Source organism: Lepidothrix coronata, unplaced genomic scaffold (assembly GCF_001604755.1).
Source record: "Lepidothrix coronata isolate B3197 unplaced genomic scaffold, Lepidothrix_coronata-1.0 Scaffold39, whole genome shotgun sequence".
NCBI lineage: Eukaryota > Metazoa > Chordata > Aves > Passeriformes > Pipridae > Lepidothrix > Lepidothrix coronata.
In genome coordinates this window covers 2,809,745-2,832,573 of record NW_016690219.1, presented here as the reverse complement: position 1 = coordinate 2,832,573, position 22,829 = coordinate 2,809,745, and the positions used below count along the sequence as shown (strand labels likewise).

The 22,829-nt window shown below is 41.2% G+C and overlaps 1 protein-coding gene across 1 annotated transcript in view; it reads right to left on the bottom strand.

Moving 5' to 3' along the window:
• FKBP1B (FK506 binding protein 1B) overlaps positions 1-22,829 on the bottom strand; it is a 45,539-nt gene that overhangs the window by 2,551 nt on the left and 20,159 nt on the right. Inside the window, exon 3 of the mRNA XM_017813092.1 lies at positions 694-806. Within this exon, the coding sequence (XP_017668581.1) occupies positions 694-806 (113 nt within the window). The remainder of the gene's footprint in view (positions 1-693; positions 807-22,829) is intronic.

Sequence of the window (22,829 nt, the reverse complement as noted above, 5' to 3'; positions counted from 1 at the left end):
AGCAGCCTGATCACACTCCTCATGTCATGGGCCTTCACAGCACCACACAAAAAGCAAGAGCTGGAAATTAATTGTGTTGGGGGGCTCTTGTAGGGTTTAACTGTGCTGGCACTCAAACTGTAATTATTGGAGGGCAGTTTTCTTCCTTTCAGTGTAGGGATAGTCAGTGAATGTTAAGTTTTGTAGCTGGGAGTCTGAAGTTGTAAAAATGTAACAGTGCAGCTCCGTACCTTGTTCAGTAAGGGTCAGAATCTGTAGCTGGATATCATCAAAAACAGCAGCGTGGACTTTTATGAAGTAGCTGAATTGAGGTCACTCCATAAAATGTTGCCACCACAATATTTTAGAGGCCACTGTTGTCTATTTGTGGAGCTGCCCATGGGAGAAGGGCTTATGTGGCACGTTGGCACCCAGGGAGGGGACTTCACCTCTCCCCTCTCAAATGCATACCATGGGGAAAGGCTCATGAGTAGGGGGTGGCCATGGATGGATGCATGTATGCATGGATGGATGTATGCATGGATGGATGGATGGGAACTACAGGAAATACTGCACTCAAATGGACCACGCTTTCAGAAAACCACTCCATATCCTGCACTGTGATTTCTGCTTGGTCTTGTCACCCCTGCATGGACACTGCTGTGCTCACACACCCTTCAGCCAGCTCCAAGTCCCAGAATCATTGCTCTGTACCTGTGTAACACCTTCTTCAAATCCCTTGATGACTTCTTGCCTGCCAATCTTGAACCTGAAAGGCTTGTTTCTGTCTCTGGAGGAATCAAACTTCTTTCCATTCTGTAACATTCCTGCCAAAACAAGACACACAGTTTCAATCTGAGCTACATCTAATATGAGCTAATTTACGTGCTGGAGGAGAGGGAAGGAGTGAAAAATCAATGTCTTGGTCACATCAGTTGCTCATTTCCATTTTCACTTTCAAGACTCATCCAAAACAGATAAGGCAGGAGGGTCAACCACAGTGGTACCATATTGTTACATTTTCCTTCCTGTAATTTAGGCTCTAAAATAGAAATATATTATTTTTATTATTCTCAATGCAATAGGTTGGAACCCATATTGTACCAAATGCTGCACAGATATAGAAGAGCTGTTGGTCACACACAGTGGAGCTCCCTGCTTAAGTGGATAAAAGCAGGAAAGGAACAAGTGGGGGGCAGCAGAAGAAAGAACCCCAGTGCAGGTGTCTGATGCAGTCTTGCCCCTGAAGACCAAAAAGCTCCCTAAAACAAGCCTGCAGACAAAGAACCCAAATGTAACATAGATTTGCCTCTGTTTACTTTTTGTTAAATGCTTACCATTTATTTTAAGGTTTCTTTTAACAGCCTAAGTAACCGAAGGGGACAGTTCTTGCAAGTTACCTTGTGCAGTAACCTGGGGCTGCTGTCCCACAGCTCAGTGCAGCCAGCAGAAGCTTCTCCCCCACTTCAAAAGATAGGGATGTAGATTCAGGTTTGAGAACTCTTGAGCCAAAATGCTGCTAGTTAAATATCTGCAAATACTGAGCAGCTCCTTTGACTTGGTCCTGCAAATTTATACCAGAACAACTTGGAGGAACATTTCATACCTTGGACTATTTACCTTCCCTACTGATTTACTCAGGAGCACCAGAATAATGTCTGTTAAACAAATGGGACCATTCCACACTAGATGTGTAAAACTCCTACACAACATGACAACTGCACATGCTCCTCCTCATGCAGAAAGAACAGAAGAGACTCTGCATTCACAAATATGAAAATAGCAAAGACATTTATATGAATGTTCTACTACCCTCATTCTTTATATTTTCATTCAGCCCTGAGAGACAGTCACAGAAAACGTTATTTGTTCCTTTGGATGGGCACAACTCTGTTTTCACCCATGGGTTTTGAACACATGCCCAGATTCTCCAACAAATGCATAAAGCATCACAGAGCACTACATGATTGGCTATTCTCATTCTCTTTTCAAACAGTGGATAATTACGGTAGCTTTCAACTTAAGAGTACCTGGTAATTGCTTTTGCAAAGTGTTATACTCTGGATATATTGAAAGGTTGGGCTGATATTTATGCAACAGAATAAATCCTCTCTTTGTAGTGTTGTAGTGCCAGTGTTCTGGGCATACACAATGACTCTCCTGCACAAAGGGCTGGACAAAGATAAATTCATTAATCTGACAAAGTCTTTGGTTGAAAAGAACTTTAACAAGTCCAGCTTTGACAGAAAATGCTGAGAAACAGTGTCTTTAAGATCCAATATGAAAAATACAGTCTTACTGGTTTCTTTCCATTAAAACAGTTATATTAATAGATCAGGCTGATGCACAAGTTTTGTTTTCCAGTGAAAATCATCAGTTACTGTCCAAACAACAAAAAAGGCATATTTTGCTTGCTTAAAAGGTCTGAGCTATGAATCAAAGGTAAATATGAAGAAAAACAAAGACTGAAAAGTTAGAATTCCTTTTATCAACCTTTAGGCTTCTAAGATGTAGCCAGCTACTTCTGAGCTAATTACTACGCTTGCCTCCGTAATCAAATTAGAGAAAAATGCACTTTCAGGGGGCAATTCATCTAACAAAATCTAGGGATCTACATTAGGACATAATCAATCACATCCTAGCACTGCCTATTTCTTTGCAATGCATAAAGGGAAGTCCAAACAACTAGCTCAGACACAGATGTCCCCAAATTCACTAGTAGTTACATCAGTGGTGATGGCACTCTAGACTTGCAGTCACGAATACGCAGTATTTGATCATTTCAGTGGGGTTCACTGTCTAGATATTTTACAGAATTAAGGCAAATTAGCCATTGGCCAAGTCCGACATTTGTCAAAGTTGGTCCTTCAGAGACACCTCTGTGTGTGTATAAGGCCTTAGGAGGAAAATTATGGAAAAACCTGCCCATAAGGAATGTTCCATAACCATCACCACTAGTGCTTGTCATAGCCCTTAAGTTTTTCACAGTAAAATAATGAAGTATTGCATGTGTGCTCTGATGCAAGTACATAGGATTAGAGAATCACAGAATCAGTTAGGTTGGAAAATACCTCTGAGATCGAGTCCAATCATTGACTGAACACCACCTTCTCAACTGAGGGCCACATCCAGTCTTTTCTCTAAACACTTCCAGGGATGGTGACTCCACCACCTCCCTGGGCAGCCCACTCCAATATCTAATCACCCTTTCTATGAAGCAATTCTTCCTAATGTCCAACCTAAACCTCCCCTGGCACAGCTTGAGGCCATGTCCTCTCATCCTGTCGCTGTCTGGGAGAAGAGGCCGACCTCCACCTGGCTACAACCTTCTTTCAGGTGGTTGTAGAGAGCAATAAGGTCCCCCCTGAGCCTCCTCCAGGCTGAGCCCTCCCAGCTCCCTCAGCTGCTCCCCATAGGACTTATTCTTCAGACATTTCCCCAACTCCGTTGCCCTCCTCTGGACTCGCTCCACCACTTCAATGCCCTTCCTGAATTGAGGGGCCCAGAACTGGACACAGCACTCAAGATGTGGCCTCACCAGTGCCCAGTACAGGGGGAAATGCACACATTATGGAATATATTACCTTAGTGATATCCCCAAACCCCTCCACACAGGCTGGGAAGTCACACCAGCTCCTGCACAAGGCTTTCCAGCTACAGACTAATGTGGATTCATCTGTAATATAGAAATCCAGCCTGCATATGGGGGAGGGCAGGTGGGGAGAAGCAGCTCTGGGGGAACTCTCAGGAATATCATATAATCCTTTTTGAAGTATTTGATCTTAAATTTAAATGACAGTCCTTCCTCACAGCAATTTTATTTTTAAACACATCATAAAACCTTATGATTCTATGAAATGGAAGGAGACTATTGCAGAATCCCAATATTTAATAGTTTTAATATTAAAACCTAGTACTGTCATTGCAGTTTGCATGTTCAAAGCAGTATGCAAACATTAATTATTCTTCACATTAGCCCAAGGAGGTAAAGAAGATATTTATTATAAAATAGCCTCAGCCTGCGAGTTCAGATTCAGATGCAAAGTTCCACAACACTTTAGTATGCTTTCACTTCATTTTGTAACGAAATCCCATTAAAACACTTAGCTTAAAGCTCTGATGGTTTACTAAACATCCCACATCACACCAGTGGCAGAATCAGAATTAACTCTTCAGAGATTCTGACAACAGCTCCTGGACAATGTTTCCCATTTAAAATAATATTTCTGTCTGCCCATGAGCTTGCTAGTCTGATATCTCATATAAAAACTTACTCATTTCACTATCAAAAGCCTATAGAAGATGTGTTAGGCCTTGTAGAAGAAAATGGGCTTTTCTATATTTACAGCAGCATCCTATTTTCAGCAACAGCTGAAGATTCATGAACTCAGAAATGTAACCTCCTCTGTCATCACCTCACTGCTTTTAGAGGACAACCCGGGATTCAAAGACTCAGATGTGTCTGTATCTGCTGAAGCTCTGGCAGGAGGGTCAATTTTTATATGAGTGCCCTTTAAATGCACATCTAGACCAGAAATGAGTCAGAGTCCCCATGTGCCCTGGAGAAGTTCCGATACGGATTTAGATCTGAACTTTAGATCTTTTTTATCTCTGTTACTGAGAGTTAGAGTCTACTATTCAGGCTCCTGGGAACTAAAACAGCACAATGCTTTATTTTCTTTCTTGCTAATGCATCAATTGATTTTTTTTTGGTGGAAAAAATTGATTTAGTTAATATTCTTGAAGAAGGACGGATGCCCATCTTCAGCCTGCATCTTTATCTAGCTAACAGCAAGGAGAAAAAAACCTCCACAATCTGGCACTCAATAATGACATTGTTTTGCCAAGTCAGAACAATCAATAAGACTTTTGACTGAGCAAGGACATCTAGATGCCTATATGGTTACCTGTTACCTTACATTTGATTCTGAAAGTTAACCATCATTGTATTAAAATAATTAATTGTACAAACTTGATTATTGGAATATGGTGGGGATTGGAAAACCTTCTGATCTACAAGATGTCCTCATTAATAACTAGGTTTTAAAAATTAAGCAGCTGTAGAAAAGGAGACGTTTCAGATCAGGGGTCCTGCTGAATCACTGAAGTTCAGCTCACTGAAGCTGCAGATAAAAGAGCAGACAAATCATTTTGTTAAAGAACATGACCAGGGATCCATCCAAACTATCTAAGCTATAATGCCATTTGGGCTAAAACAGCAGTGAAAACAAAACTTCAGTCTAGATTTAACACAAGTTATTACTTCTTATTAAAACACAGGTGTGTCCGCACCACCTTTTAACATGAATTAACTGAGGTCAGTCGACCTCAGCTAAGATCCCATTATTGAAGTCTGTTTCCTAAGGGGAGAGGGCTAATAACACTGTCTGCACTTGCCTAATAACTTCTGAATATTTGAGCCAATTTCAACCCTCTTTGGCAGAGGAGTGGGGATCATACCAACATGAAGATCTCATGCAGATAATGAAAAAAATCTGCATAGGAAGAAGAGCCTGTAAGTGCTTCTACCACGAGAAAGGTTCAATCTTTGTTATCAGAGAAACTATTATTGAAGAGAGGTCAGGAATGGAAAGATTGGACCACAGTCTAAGTTTCTTTCTACTTCCTTTTCTTCCTTCATCTGAGAATAATTCAGCTGGGAATACAGCCAACTACAGAACACAAATCCACAGAGCCAGCCCAGCTACTAGACACCTAATACACCTACTGTCCCAACAAAACCCTGCCCCAAACCATGGCCAAACTATTATCTATACAAAAGATGGATGGAGAGAGAACACTGAAGGCCATCCACAGACAGTCTGTCAAGCTGTGCCTGAACTTGGAAAATCCGTGTTTAAATTTCACTGCTATTGTTATCTGTCTCACAGGCAGAAACTGTGTCTCTACCTGTCATCTAGGCTACTTCTATGGTTAATGGAGAAAGAGAGGTATTGCCAAGAGTGATTCATCCCACCTAGATTTAGATGTTAGGGCTGAAATAACCTCCTGGAACTGTTTATCATTCTCAGTCAACTACCTTACAAAAGTAAAAAAAGTTAACAACATTCATTCCAAACAGTAGACTGCCAGGTTTTTATAGGGCCCTGGTGAGGAGGTATTAACTCAGCCATCCATCCCTAAATGAAGAAGATCAAATGGCACCCCAGGCTTCACTGACTCCAGTGTTTACTGAATTATTTGTCTTTGCAGCATTGACAAATTCTGGGAACCAGGAGACAGAGATCCTAATCCAGGACAAATCCCTTGATTTCACTAGTTGTTCTCCTTTTATCCTGTACAACGGGATTGACTTCCCTCATAAGTATAGAGGGGATAAATTAAATTGAATAGGTGACTTTCAAAAAACAGCATCTTTCATCTGCAAAGTATTCCATTCCCTTATTTTTTCAAACAGTAGTTACCTATGGAACCTAAGGACAATACGTGCACTTGAAGACAGCTATTTCCTGAACACTTTTTGGCAGCAGAAAGAGGGGCAGATATTCAGAAGGTGTTTCTAGGACAATATCCTGTTTCATTTTCTGTAGACCAGAGGCTCTTCATGACAAGGACTATATTCTGATGCCCTTTAATGCAATAACCTTGTAATAAATCTGTGCTGTTATGAACTTGTCATTTCATTTGGTTCCTAGGACTCTCCAAGGCAGCATTTGCTGCAGTTAATGTTGCTGTGGGTTAAGAATTTTTGATCTGAAGTGTTTCTTTTTTCTCATCAAATATATAATTTCTATGTCAAGATATGTTGATATTCTGTCAGGAGAATATCACAAAGGCTGGAAATTCTGATCTTCCCCCTATTTTCAACCTGCAACTATTACTAATAAACACTTTTAGTCTGGAAAATATATTATTTGGAAGTTTTCTGTAACTGCACAAAAGCCCTTGTGTGAACATTGATGCCTTCCCAACGTATAGAGGAAGGCACAGTTCAGCCCAGCAGAGGAGTCACATAGGAGTGGTGGGAGAAACACATCCACAGTCACAAATTACATCCCAGGTTGGTTCATACCAGGAGAACTCCACTGACTTCAGTGGTGTTACTTGCACCTTACATTAAGATAGATCAGTTCTCTTCAGGACTCAGTTCTGACATACTGTGGCAAAGCAGGACAACCTCTCGGCTTTCAGTGGTGTTCCCACCCAGCTTGTGGCTGAGACTCAAGCTACCACACCTGAAAAACTGGTGGTTTCCCATCAGGAACAAAAACAGTCTCAGTGGGAAGTGGAGAGATCTGGGCAACACTTTTCTAGGCAAATACAGTTGGTGCCATGTGTTTCTGCTTCCCAGGGAAATGCCTAGAGGACTTAACATGCCTCAGCTCTCCAGCTCATTACATCAGATATGTGTCAGCCAGACATCTCACACCTCTTACATCTGCTTTATTATCTCAAAGTCCAATTTACTGTTTTACACTTTTTTGTCATAACAACAGCTCCCAGTAACCTTTAGTTACACCCGGCCATGAGCCTCCTCCCAAACCACCATGCAGCAAGTACCACATACCTCTGATTTCCTTAATTTGACTTCCAAAGTAAACTCTTCTGGAGAAATTTATCATCTCATCAATTTTGCTTGTGACTATCGTAATGGAAATACGATTGGAATACGATGGAATGTCGAGTGTGAGCTGGAGGATGCCTTTATTTCCTACACTGTGTTGGGTTTGGGGCCATCTTACTGTGTCCTGTACAGGGTCTTCGGCAACTGAACTGAGAAGGGAAGCTTAGCTTTTCAAGGGAAAAGTTCAACAACAGAGGTTTAGTACCACTGCAACACTCAGTTTTATCCTGCTAACATTTTCTCTGCTAACGTTTTCTCTTTTTTTTCCACAAGGCCTTATGTGGAAAAAAGGATTTACTGTCTTAGACTGTATTTTCCTGACAATTTCCAGCCACTTAAGAAAAAATCATTAATACTTTAGGGGAATTTTCAGTCTAGAGGGATAACAGTTGAAGAAAAGTGGGGAGGGGGATGTGCACATCTCTGCAGCATATCAACTCTTTACTACAATTTTTTTGTTGTGTTCAAAAAGGCAACAGGATGGATGCGAATGTGCCATTTGTTGCCATGACAAACTGACTTAAAGTGAAGAAATGGGAAATGGATAGTGGTGGTGGTCACTTCCCAGTTCCTGCTGCCACAGCACACTTCAGTAACACTTGATCTTTTGAACACAGCAGCCTGGCTGCTTCATTTTCTTCATGTATTAGATAGTCATATATCTTTAATGAGGAGTAAGAGCAGCACAATCAATTATTTACTATGCAGCTGACAGCATGCAATGAAGACACAACAGACAACTCTTCAATAATGCATCACCGTGTGCCATGAATCAGTGTTGCGTACAACTACAAGACAATATGAAAGAGCCTTGCACTTAGCTCAACTTCACAGCCAGGAAAATTACCTACAATTGTCTGCTTCACTCTGCTGAAAGGAATTATTCTGTCCTAGCAGCTTTAGGGATTTGCATATTTTTTAAGAGAAGCAAAAGTAGATTCCCCTCCAAGGCAGATATAAGGCTCACTAAGCATATTCTACCTGAGTTCTGAGGAGACCAAAACAATTCCTCTGGTATCCTGTAGCCTTAGGAAAGTTGTTTTATTTTAAGAGTTTGATTCTGTTACTGTTACAAAGTTCGGCTGTAAAATATACATGCACTGCAGCATAAGGCAAATTTCATTTTAATCAGCGTGGCAGAATCAGGTCAGTCTGGGGGTGCTAATGAGTGTGACAATAGATGTCTAAAGCAACATTTTAGAGAGTATATTTCTACAGAAATACTTCACATCTCTTGCGTCACTACCCTTAAACACCACATCCTGTAACACAGGGGCTGGAGGGAGAGGGAATGTTCCCCATTGGGGCAAGTCTTTCTGTCTCTGCCCTCTGGTACCAGCCAAGAGGCACAAAGAGCAGTTTCAAGCATGGCTGTAATACAAATAAGACATTTTGCAAGATTTCCCACCCAAACACAAACAGCAGAGCTTGGCCAAAGAATTCTGGGCACCTAGTGCACCAAGACAACAGGCCAATACAATTGATCTCTCTTTTTTCCCATTTTGGTTTCATTCTCAGTCTCATCCTATGCCACATGCACTCCCTTTCCCCTCACCCATTTTTTTTCCCATGGTTGCCTACGCAGTAGTGGTATGGATTTGATGGTTTAGCCTGTAGTACACATGACTGTGCAGGTGATCTCATGCTGGGAAGTTACACACTTCAGTAGTGGGTTAAATCTCACTGAAACAGGTGTGAACGTGACAGACACCTGTCTATCAGAGCACAGCACAAGAAGGGCGCAAGGTAGGACTCCAAAGCTTCTCAATACAGATCTAGGTGCAGGGAGCATAGAAAAACACCACAGAAGGCAGAAAAGGATGTTCAGACGTTTCTTGGGAAAGCTCTGAGCATGGCTCCGAGGTCACATGAGAGAGGGGATTTGGGAGAAAAGAACTAGCTTCTTAATTCCTCCTCTGCTCAGGGAAAGAGTATATTGAATGATCTGCCACAAGAAACACCTTCCCAACTCAACATGACAATACTGCATCAGCAGTCAGGTGTGCTTTGGTGATGAGCTGTTCCTAGGTTAGGCATTCTTTGATTTTTCAACTGTCTAGACTTGCAGGATGTGCTTCTATTCCCTTCTGATTAAAATTTGTGCTAAAAATCTTAATTTATCCATGCAACACTTTTGATTCCCTTCCCTTAAGGTAGCAACAGCCTAGTGACAGATCTACCCATCTCTAGTAGGGCATTGGATTAAGAGGCTACACAGAGAATCATAGAGTGGTTTGGGTTGGAAGGGACCTTAAAGATCATCTTGTTCCAACACCCCTGCAATAAGCAAGGACACCTTCCACTAGACTAGGTTTCTCAGAGCCCCATCCAGTCTGGCCTTGAACTCTTCCAGGAATGGGCCATCCTCAACTTCTCTGGGCATACCCAAAGCCAATAAATTTGAACATGAAAAAGTATATTATTAGTGTGTTACCACTTAACACCAAGATGTTAAAATGGTGTGTTGGTCTTTAGGGCATTCAGAACTGAAAAATTAGTTTCTCCCCATATCCTTGGTGAATGAATGCTTCACAGAGGAGTGTTTTGCTGAGACTCATCTTGATAAACACAGCAATTGTCTAACACCATGGAAAGGACTTAGAAATTACTCTCTCCTTAAATTAGATGGAAAAAAGGAAAAACATTTTTGGAAAAAGAGACAGAGACATACAGGATGCAACCAGAGAAGTAAACAGTTTATAAAAACGGATGTTGACGGAGCCATGTAAAAAGGCACAGTCAATATGCCAAGATTACATATATTCTAAATAAGTCAGAGGCTTACACTGCTGTTCCATCATGATCTCACATGTACATAAAACATACATAACACAGAATTCCAATGCTTTTTATCCAGGGTATCCAACTTTTTGATCTAGACTGGTCAGACATCCCTGCAATATGTCTTATTTTAGAGACATGGTGTAACCTTCCTGGCTGGCATTATGCAACATCCCCTCCCTTCACAAGTGTTCAGAGAATTCCTGGGGAGTCAACTCCTCCTGCCTGCGATTTTGCGCAGGAAAATGAGACATGACTTCACTGATACCAATTTGGGACTACCAAGGGGCCTCACTCCAGCGTAACACACACTTTCCAGGGTAATCAGGTGAAACACTGCTATTTCACTCCAGGGATGAATCCCTTACTGGAATGGAGAAGGACAGGTACCCTGATGTTGTGCTCTCTCCATGGACATGGACAGACTGCAGACTTGTAGATAGCTAAAGACAGTTGATCATAATTCTACCCATAATGACTTGATCACAGTCAAGATTAGTGAAAAAATGAAGTTTAAAACCAATCAAGGTTTTGATTTGTGCACCATACACCTTCCAGTGGATTATATTGCCTGAGGTCCTTTAGACTCGGTGACCGCAGACCAACCCAGTTACTTGGTGTGCAGCAATACATACAACAACAGTGCTGTAGAATAACAGAAGATAAAAGCCTTAAATGAACTCTGAGAAGGGTTCATTAACAAGTTATATATTGGGTAACTCTTATGACATTGCCAGAAGCTCAGCCTACCATTAAGATCAGACAAACCCAGCACTTTGCTGAGCAATCTTTGTTGTTTGCTGCAAGACTCCAGTGGAAGAACATCTTATTTGGATACCTTACTTTTCTAGGCTGTCTTTTTAAAATATATATGAGATACACTCATCAAAGGGAAAAGTCTTTTCACAGATGTATAGTTTGTTCTTCCCACTCACAAGCAATGCACCTGCTTTCACAAAAAAAAAGGCTATTTTTGAGGTATTGTTTTTAATGTAAACAGTGTTTTATGAGCTCCAAGGCAGACTCTAGCAGTGTCATAAATATCACGCTGTCTGTAAACACTAAGAGTTTGTTCTGAAATACTAGTTATAAAATTCTCTTTTTTTTGCCACATTTGTTTCCTATTTTTGATCATCATTCCTGAAGTTGCAGATTCTCCCTGGTGTAAACTGGCACAGTTCCCTGATATTAATGAAAGTACAAAAACATATGTAGTAGTTTGAGACCTGGATCACAGCAATTTAAGTCTAAGTTCAACGATGTACTCAGGACTATTTTCCAGAGCAGAATCCTGCAAGAATATGGAACAATGTAGATTTGTGATAAGAGCAAAAAGCTGGATGTCAAAAAGAATAGGTTCTGTCACCAGAGAACTGTGTAAGTATAACTCACCTTCATTTTATTCCCTGTGAAACAAGGAGCATAGTTTCACCAGGGTCAGCCAGCAATAATACTAGTAATTAATATATTTTGCCTTAGATATCCTGAAAGGCTTCATTCAGTAAAACCTTAAAGTATTTTCAGAACCACAGTGGAAGGGAGCTATTAACAGCACAGTTTGTTCTTATAAATAGGTCCTTTCCATCACTAAGTTTTGATCTCAGTGATCTTATAAAAGAACTATGGAAAAACTGGCAGCTGTTATCTTGACAGATGGGTCTCTGCTGGACATTAGATAGTTGTCTCTCTGAAGAACAACAGGAATTTCCCAGTGCCTGTATCTATTTTCATCTCCTCAACAGACCACTCATGTCTTGGACTAGTGAAGAAGCAAGGAGAATGCAAAATAAAAATTTTAGGGAAAACATCACAGAGAAAGGGGTGAGAATCAGAGCAGTACCACCTATTAGTGACTTTCTCCTTGAGTTTTACTGAAGTGACAGACAGAAAAAGCATCAGAAGTTTCTTATAGAGCCAATGGATACAAATAGGCACTTCCAGAAGGTGGGACACAGAAACCCTCTGTACTGAGTGAAGTGCAGCCTACAGTCAGGTAGCAGGACACGGTATGAGGGTGCACCTCAATCTTAAGCTCCTTCTAAAATTTAGCACATCATCCACTTTGGATGTAGAGCTTTGAATCTGATTTTAAGGACAGATACAAACCTGAGAAAGATTCATCCTTTTTAAGGGGTGGTCAGTAGAGAGGGTGCTGCTGCCCATCCTTTCTATTATAAAAACTTGCCAAGGCACACCACGAGTTCAACTTCATCTCAAGCCTGAATTTAAACTCATGTTCTTCACATTTTCCGATGGAATTCTCACCACTGGAAAACCAAACACCCAACAGGATCGCCCTCTCTGTTCCCTCTCTGAATCTGTATGGTAGCTGGAAATGGAGAATGATGAAGGGAAGAGAAAACTAAGCAAGTGGTAATGAAGGAGGTCAGTGGGATGGACAGAGACCTGGATCCCAATTCATAGACTCATAGAATGGTTTGGGTTGGAAAGGACCTTAAAGATCATTTTGTTCCAACTCCCTGCCATGGGCAGGGACACCTTCCACTAGATCAAGTTGCTCAGAGCCCCATCCAGTCTGGCCTTAAACACTTCCAAGGACAAGGCATTCACAACCTCTCTGGGCAACCAATCCTTGCTCTCAAGACTTGTTAGATCAGCTGTGCTTGATGTTGTGTAGGGCTTGTCCCTGCATTGTTATCATTGACTTTGGTGGGAGTTTGAGGATGGACTGCATAGACCACAATAATAACTTTTTCTAAAAGCAAAAGTATTTTCACACTCTGGACTGCTGCAAACAAAAGACATTGTAAATTAAGCCAGTTTAGATACTACAAATAGAAACAGCAGTCGGTCCACAGACACAAACAACAGAGATAAACACTGCCAAAAATACCTCAATAGCTCAAAAGAGTGGAGAGCAACACAAGCTGAGCTTGGACCAAACAGGGAAGCATTACATAAACAAATGTATTATTACCCCAACAACAAAAAGCCTGAAGATTTCGGACTCTACAGTGAAATGTGTAATATTATTATATGCAAAATCAAAGACAGAGATGGTCAAATATATTGCATAACTCACAGGGATTGCTGTAGACCAGGCAGTGCCCTATCCCAGGTCACACTGTCTTTTATTATCCCAGTATGTGCAACTGAAAATATAGCATCCTATATGAGCAACTTACTCTATGAACTCAGTAAAAATCTGTTCCTAACAATCAAATGGCAAAAACATACAAGCCACAGTAATAAAGTGTGTTTTTCTGTAGAAAAAACAATGGATGTCCTGTTCAATTTCAAAACTACTGGGGAAAAAACAGCTCAGGGTTGAATAGAATGAAACATTTTGCTTTAGAAAATAATAATAATAATAAAAAAGCCTTATGTTCATCTGAAATGTTTAATTCCAGTGAGAATTCATTGCTGTGTTTTCCAATTACTAATATTCAGCTTTGGTGAGGTCTAGGGAGTTCTTGAGCACCAACACCTTTCCATTTACAGAACATCAAGCATTGTTTAGCTACATCCAAGGTAAAAGACACCAGAGCTGTTAAGGAACAAGCATAAAAGGAAAACAGAAAAGCTTAAATTCATAAGGAGCTTGATGAAGAGGAGGCATATCAGATAAAATTCAAGTATACAGACAGCCAAACCAGACAAAAAAAAGGCAGAACTGACCTAAAATTTGGATCAAGGAAACTGAGATTTATATGAGAGGGATACAGTTATCTAGCCTAAAATAATCATTCACCCAGACACTCAGGGGTATTCTATATTGCTTTTAAAAATAATTGAACAGATCTTCCCTGACCAGGTAACATGGCTTACTCTGTAATCCATAAGATGTAATGTTATGGAACATTTAAAAGCTCAATTCATTTAAATTGCTGCTTCCATTTCCCCATTTTGCACAGCAAAGAAAAAAGACTGTGGCAGTTAATTTCTTTCTGTTTTGTGTACCATTTTAATGCTCACACACGGATCTGCTGATTGACTGACTGCCTGCACAGGGAGTTTCAGCGATCCCCCTCCCAAGGGCAGCAATCACCCAGGGTGCTGAGCCTTTGGAAATCATTCATCAGAATTGTAAGTATTCTGGCTGTTCACATCATGAAACACTTGCCAGGAAAAAAGGAAATAAAATGGAAAATTAGAGCTATTACATTATTTACTGTATCAAAAGTCTAAGACAGCCATAACAATTCTGGTAATTCGATTCGTGATCTGTGCATATTTCTGTAATTTTTGTGTGCTTTGCCTTTTTAAGTCACATCACCAGCCTTGCCTGTGCACCCGGGTTTACCTTCTAGCAAGAGGATTAAATACTGCTTTCTGTCCTTATGGATCTTCACTTTTTAACTTGCTGTTCACAGCCTTCTTGGAGAGGTGATCACACATTTCAGAGCCCAGTAGGGTTGCTATTTAGCAGCCAAATCTCCAAGAAAAAAACCTCAAACAACAACCTGCATATAAATTTTTGCCCAGCTTACAAATGACCCAGTAAGCCCTTCTGTGACCTGCTCTTAGTACTAAGGTGCCTTCCACAATGCAAACAGCCTTGTCTGCAAAGATCTGAGCACCTGACTGGAGATTATGACACCAGACTCCCAGACAGCAAATCTCAAATTAACGTTTTGCTGAGCAGTTTCAGAAATACATCTTTCATCAGTGTTTTCCGAGGGTTTAAAAGAAAGTAGTGTGATTTTAAAAAAATGGTGTTTAATAAACCAGCTGCATTTGGATTGCAACACTGCATTTAGCAAAGAAGTCATTTTTGGAGCAAATATACCAGCCTGCTTCTGTTCAGGAGTAATATTTTTCTATCTCTGTTACACTAATTAGGTGGATAATACAGGCACAGTGCACCCTGCAAGCAGCCAGAACTCCAGCAGTGTTCAGTTGCCTCTCTTTGACCGGAACTGCTTTACAGGACCGTGAAACCTAAATATTGGTGCATTGCAGATTGTCATTTTTAGCTGCTGCAATACCCCGTTTTGTTTTGGTCCCTACTGCCAGATGACATCATCTTGTAGCAACTTTTTCAGTGGAGCAGCCAAAGCTGCTTTTCCCAGGATATTGCTGACTAGAAATCCAACAATACTGTATTTTCTTTTCTTTTTCCTTTCTTTTTTTTTTTTTTTTTGAGTCTTCCTGCTGCAAGTAAGACTAGAAGGATGGGAAGGGAGAGGAAATTACAGAATACTATCAGCAAGGAATATCACAGGTGGCCCTGGGAAAGGCAGTGATGCACATACTGTTGTACAGCCTAAAGGTGGATCATATCCACACCCAATAAACACAGAACCACTATCAATTCTTCAGAAATGGTGCAGGTGCAGATACATACAATTCTATTTTCTCACATCAGCTTGAGTTTTGTGTCAGTTTCTCCATCTAGTAATTTAATTATGGCTAGACCTGAAGCCCTAGCAGTGAAAAAACCCCAAACAATCAAAAAACAAAACACAGAAAGGTCTTGTTTGCCACGTGGCAAAGATGATTTCTGCTACAAATGCTTCACAGGCTGAGAGCACGACATCAGGCTGTCATGTAATGCGGAGCTACAAGACAAAATGTATTTGTCTTGGCCTCCACATCAAGTTTGAATTTTGTGCGTGTTCAAATCAAATACCAAATTTCCCCTGGGTGAGCTCCAAGACCTGTGTTGAGTCTTGGTATTGCTTAATAAAGAGAGGAGGAAGATTTAAACTACAAATTTTTGTCATTTCTTTCAAATGATCTAATGCTTTGCACAGCCATTAGAAGGATATGGAGTTTCACACACAACATGAAGCTGACAGTGAGCATTTCTAGCTATGGCTCAATTATGTTTCACTCTAAGGCAGACAGACCCTGTCCCAGTGACCAGGAAAACATGTTATCTGATCCCTAATTGCTTTAACAGTCCACAGAACCTTTTTAGCTGGTGCCTAGATATGATCTTTATTTCTGTCTTCGGGGTGACAGTGTTATCCAACCAAGTGGGATAACGTCTCCATTCAGTTGCTTACATCTCAATCATTTAGGCTCCCAGAAGAGAACACAAATCAGTGTCACCTGTGTTTTTAAGGTTACAGGAACATCTAACCCTTTTTCCGATCTCACTCAGAGCAACTTCACATCCTGCTTGCTCTGCTAAAGTGTTACAGAACGCAAAGCAGGAGCTCTGCCATTTTATCTGCTTCAGAAGCCTTTGCAGAGATTAGGAAGTGTTGCTCTACTCTCTCCCACCTTGCTATCTGGACACAGAAGTTCTATGCCACCTTGCTATCTGGACACAAAAGGTCAGGTTTTAAGCTGGGGCAAATCAATTGAACCTCAAAAAGGTCAATAGAGCAATGCCACATTGTCCCGGCTGAGGAGAAATTCTCACTGAGCCATTCCAGAGATATGAGACTTGAGATACAGCATTTCCCACCACATATAACCTATAACCATTTTCTACTCTCCTATACAGTTTTCCTAGCTCCCTAGATATTCTATTCAATTTCTTGATGGTTTAATTCTTTTTTTTCTCACTTGCTGTATTTCAAGAAAATTTGCCTTCCTGGAAGCCAGAAAATTAACACATTCTAAACCTTGCACCACAAAGATTTTCTAACATGGAATTACTCTGCTGGACCCAGGACCAATAAACCTCGATGGGATCACAACAGATACAATGAGAATATTTACCCACAACTTCTTATTCTTAACAGTAAGAAACTCTTCATTTGTCCTTGCATCAAGAGCCTTCTGAGAGGGTAGGAAGGAGAAATGATAAAGCTTCTCTGTGTCCTTGCACATACACTTTGAAAGGACTAAAATATGAGAGAGATCTTTGTGGTTTAATTTGTGTGATGAAAAAAAAAGACCTGTGTATGAGACACGAAAATAGTCTCAACATTTTTACTGCAAAAGCAGAACATCTGATGTTAGAAGGTTATATCAGTCAGGGGCTACAAGAACAAAACAGGATTTTGTATAAATTTCCCCACCACAGATATAAAAACTAGTGTGCTAGCTGAGCACAGAATAAAATGAACATTTCATTACCTTAAGATAATGATTGTATTTTATTTTTTTTCACACAAATTCAAAGCAAATTGATCCAGGTTTAGTTTGACTGGGTTTGCTGCATTGGTGTGACTTTGCTAAAAATAGGTAAATCAAACCAGAGCTCCCTACTCAAGTTTGACCCTATATTAATAGAAATATGCATGACCCCAAGACACTCCTACATTAGTGAGTCTGAGTCAGGGCAGACTCCCTGACTCATCCAAATTGCATTTCTCATTTTGGGTAACCTGGAAATAACAGTGGCATGGATGCCACAGGAGGGGCAGTAAGTGATACTTGTATTAGCACCTTCATTTTTGGAAATTCGGTGTGCCTGCTACAGACAGCCAGAGGAAGGAAGGCAAAAAATAAAGGAATCAAACTCTGGCTTGTATAGGGAGACAGCCATCCTTCCCTGTGGGTGGGGAAAGTGCCAAGGAACAAATTGGATAGTGTGTACAAAAGGAACAAAAACCCTCTATCCTGCTGTTTACTTGCATGGCACATGCCACTAAATGTGTATGCCTTGGGGGAATGCCAACCCCCAGGAAAATCCAGCCCATCTTGAAGAGAGTCATCATTTACTACTGAAAAAAAGGAACAGGGGCAGTGAGAGGCTGAGAGATGATCGGGTTTAACTTCAGCTGGCCCAAATCCAAATATGCGAGCAAAGGCTTACGAGAACTTTCTTGTGATGTCTCTGTGCCAACAATAGATGTGGACAGGGCAAATATTTACAGACCGAAAGTGGAGGGAGACTAACTGCGGGGGGAGTCAGACTCTGCCTGAAGTGCTTATTATCCCGATTAGCCCCGTGGCGGCTCCCTGGCCCCGAACTGCTCCTGCCCGGAGCCGCAGACAGGATGGGGTGACTCAATGGCGATGCCGCCAGCACAAGATGTCTTTTCACACGTACCCTGCCCTGCCGCCCTCCCTTTCCCTGGGGGGCATTAATAGCAGTGTAGTCATACTATACATACTACAGAGTGACCCCCTCGCTTTGAAGTGAGCCCAGACAAGGCTAAAACATGTTCAAAACAAACAAAATCATCCTGGAGACCTGGCTGAGGTATTGACTCTTGTGCTCCTTGCCCTGAATGCTCCGTTTCTCTCTGAGCATCTCTCTGAGGCCACCTGCCTCTATAAGCCATCTTTCCTCAACACCTGAATGTGTCCTAACATACAGGAAAATGAGCTATTAAATGGATGATTTGGCTGAGAGATGTCTCTTACTTTGTTTGTCTTTGTAAACATAAAATAAATAGAATCGTAACATACAGGTGTATCTGTCTGTGTCCCTTCCTCCTCTGTTTTTTTGTTCACCTTCCTCAGCTGTCTGAGAATGAGAGTTTCTCTTAATCCATTTTTTGCACAGTTAAACACAATGGAGCTTCTGAATGATGCTGCAATACAAACATAATCAAATTCTCTTTTCTCTGTTCCAGGAAACGATGGCAATACTATAAAAAAAAAAATAATGGTGGGGACATCTAGAGTATTGGGGAGGGCGTTTAAGAGCAGAACTTTGTCCAAAAGCACCTGCATTGAAAGCAACCAAAAAAATTATTAAAATGGTTGTTTAGTTGTGGTAACTGGCTAGCTCATTTCTTATTCTCCAGAGCTGAACATGTTGCTCACCCTGGAGTGCAGGTTATCACTGTGGATAAATTCAATCTGTAGATCTCCCCAGCTTTGCCTTCCTCAATATTCATGTCTGAAGTCCAAGAATTGCCACTGGGTGATCACTGCAGGATAGATCTTTAGCAAGCAGGACTGTGAAATGAATAGCCACATCCCGAAGCATCTGATTACAGGGCTTTAATTGCATTATTTTCAACCATTTAAAAACTTATTATTTGCCTTTTCCTACACACCCACGTCTACTGGAATAACTGGAAACACGGTCAGAGATGCATGGAAAAATACAGAAATTGTCTGAAAGAAACAGTTATGTAATACAGAAGTAAACACAGCCTTCACTGGGATGTTAAATAATGAACTATCTTCCGTTTCTCAGTCACCTTGTGTTTTAATGCTCAATGTCCTGATGTCCAAGGCATGCCCAGGTGTGCAAGTGAATAATTTTCTATTTACCTTTTCTCCTAAGAAAATAAAATCAATAATGTAACTCCACAAATGTCACAAACTGCAGCAACATGCAGTCTTCAAGAAGTACATGGACACTCTTCCTACATAGCCCTATGGAGACCCACAAAGCAAACGCAGCTCTGTGTCCTCACAGGTAAAAGATAGTTTAGCTGGTGTGACTCTCACAGTGGATTGCACAGTACCGGGAGGGTGTTCCTTGCAGCTACTCTACAGTGCCCATTAAATTCCTTACTTTCTCTCCTTCTGGCCTGGGTGTGCAAGAAATTAAGACAGGCATGTCCTGACCATCTGCAGGAGCTAAATCATGCATTGGACATTCTTGTCATCAGGTTCTCAGTCTGCCCAAAGTAAGATTAAACAGAAGACGCGATTAACTGCCCAGTGAGGCCAGTAGCAAGCTCTGGGATTGGATCCAGAGCCATGCTTAGACTTGGGAATGACTGCTCTGATACACAGCCTGGATCCTGCTCCATGAGCACTTTGTCAGAAAGCAGCTCCCCAACACTGCATGTGTGTGTGGCATTGATGCTGCCAAGACAAACGTAGTCATTCTCAGTCTAATCCTAAAACCTTTCACTCTTTTCCTTCTGTTTGGAGCTCTGTTTCTGCTCCCCAGTCAGAAACCTCTAAGCAGGCGCTGACCTGTCTGATCTCAGCTGGGGTCTGAGCCAACATGGATTATCACCAGCGGAGAGCTACAAAATCATGGCTGGGGCATGTCGAGGTCATGGATGTTTCCTCAGCTGAAATTGCACTCTCTCTCTCTCTCCTTCATAGCTGTGCATCTTCGACCTAACTTTGCAGTTTAGAGAGAAATACTGCGGGTATTTCCACATTTCATGCCGGGGTCATCCAAAGGCTGCCCTCTGGATCAGACTTACTCTATATTCAGACAGTGAAACACAAGTGCAACCCCGGGCACAGCCCAAGGGACTCTATGTCTAAGCCTGTCTGGCAGTTTAATACTCTTGCCAGGCACCTTGGCACAGGGACGGGCAGCCTGCAGAGTGCCCCAGGGCAGGGCTGTGATCAGGAGTGGTGCTCACACACCTCCCGCTCCCAGCCCCTGTCAGACACGGCCTGGGGTGGTGTTGGAGAACGAGAATGTGCTTGTCTCCAACCCAGCAGATCCTCTCGAGCTACAGGCTGAACGTGCCACATCTGCTACACCTGTGGATCACACACATATGCATCACAGAAGGCAGTCAACATCATTACTAAATAAACTAATAAGTACTTAAAATTGCAAGCCAAATGGGACAGATCTTCATTTAATGTGGCCAGACGTGTCTACATGACTCATAACATCAAAAAGTCCAGTAAAATCTGAGAAACACCCAGTGCCTGCTACAGACCTGCTCCCACAACCTTCTTTAAACTGTAGATGTATAAAAAATGCAGCAGGTATTAACCAGATTAAAAATGTCACACCTATCAGGATAGCAGAACGTAATATCTGGTCTCACGCACACTTTCTTTTATATAAAAGTGTGGTTGAAGATATAAATTTCTCCCAGTACCTCTGCAATGGTCACTTCAACACACCCATGCCAGAAACACAACACTAGCAACAAATGGCACAGTTTTTAGAATCACAGAATCATTTAGGATGGAAAAGAACTCTAAGATCATTGAGTCCAACCATGAGCCTAACACTGCCATGCAGTCTTGGGCATGTAAACACAGCATAAAGGGCAGATATTTGAAGATAATTAGGTGTCTAAAGATGCAATAGTCATACTGTGGGCATTTCAAATGCATATGGACATCAAACTCCTTTGATTTCAACTACACTGAAACTTTTTAACTCTAAATATTTTCTAAAGTTTTCTCCAGACATAAAGTTAATTGTCACAAAGTTACAGTAATTACCATCACTTCAAAGCCTAAACATCTCTTTTTAAAAGTTCAACTTCCTAAGATGCAATGCTGTGTGAAAACATCTATGACACTTTTACCACTAAAAAAATCCCCAACTCTTAAAAGTGAGGAAATGGACAAGTGCGAACATTGCAAAGTTTATCGTGTCCACACAGTAAAAAACATGTATTTTCATTACCCAGTATGAAGAACCCGCACTGCATCACAGCAGGCAGCCATAATTCTGATATGTTAATACTGAAATTCATATTATACTTCTCAACTTTGGTGTGTAGATACTTTAAAAACTACTGGGCAGTGGAATATATCAGTTGATGTGTGTGTTAATAAGACATATATCATTGTTCATGCTTACATTTTGATGGAGTATTCACAAATACTATTTCTGAGTCAGCTTTGACCCGGCAATCCCCATGGAACAGACTGACATCCTACTTGGCTGAACTTGCTCACAAGGCACATCTGTTGTTTTAAACCTAAATGTATTTCTGCCCTTGTCAACCTGCTATCTCATTATCTCAGTATTCACTGACAAAAGAAATGATGAATCACAAGCACTGGGGGACAGGGGACCAAATACACTCAATAAAATGAACCTCATTATGTCAGTTGTGAGTAGCATGATGAAACCTCCAAGGGTTACTGCAACACAAGTAAAGAAGAGTTGTGTTCTATTGAAAATAATGATGAATAGACACTTGAAGAAAAATCAGCAAAATGAAGGCCAGAGGTGGATTTGCATTTGGGAGTTTTTGCTGTGTGACATTAACAGACAAGAGAATTGTGATTTCACAAAGTTTTGTTGTGTATTTTGTTTGATCGGCAGGGCTAGAAAATACACAAAGCAGGTAGCATTTTATACTTAATGGGACAAAACTGTTACAAAATCAAGTGAAAAGTCTTACACCCAAACCATCTACGGGATGAGGCTGTATTTTACCAATAACAGATGCTATCCATTTCTCTGTTATTCCTTGTAATGTCTATGATGCAGGCCTACATTGGGAAAGGCACCAAGGCACTCAGTATCTCCATGCACAGACTGCACCGCTGCCATGTGCGCCTCCCAGGGATGTGCAGGCAATCCCAGGATCCTGCTGTGTCCACACAGCCCCAGCCACGTAACCAATCATGCACCTTTCTGTGTAGTCACCCAGTGACCCCAGGATTTGTCCCCAGACCACCTCCAGTGTTAGCAGCACTTAAAAATCAAGGTGAACTTCCGTGCTAGATATACATCATATTTTCAGATGGGATCATTTCATTTTAAAGTCACTCTGTAGAGAATTTTTCCATGTTCTTTCCAGTGTGGTTATTTTTATTTTTCCCATACACAGATGTCCTTGAGGAAAGCTTAAGTCACAAACTGTGAATGCTGTTTGCCAATGTAGTGTTTTCCTGCAACACAAGACAGTTCTGATCCGCGTGTGACACAGAGAACCTCACAACCACGTGCCCTATGAGCAGGAGCACACGCCAGAAGCAGAGTCAAAGA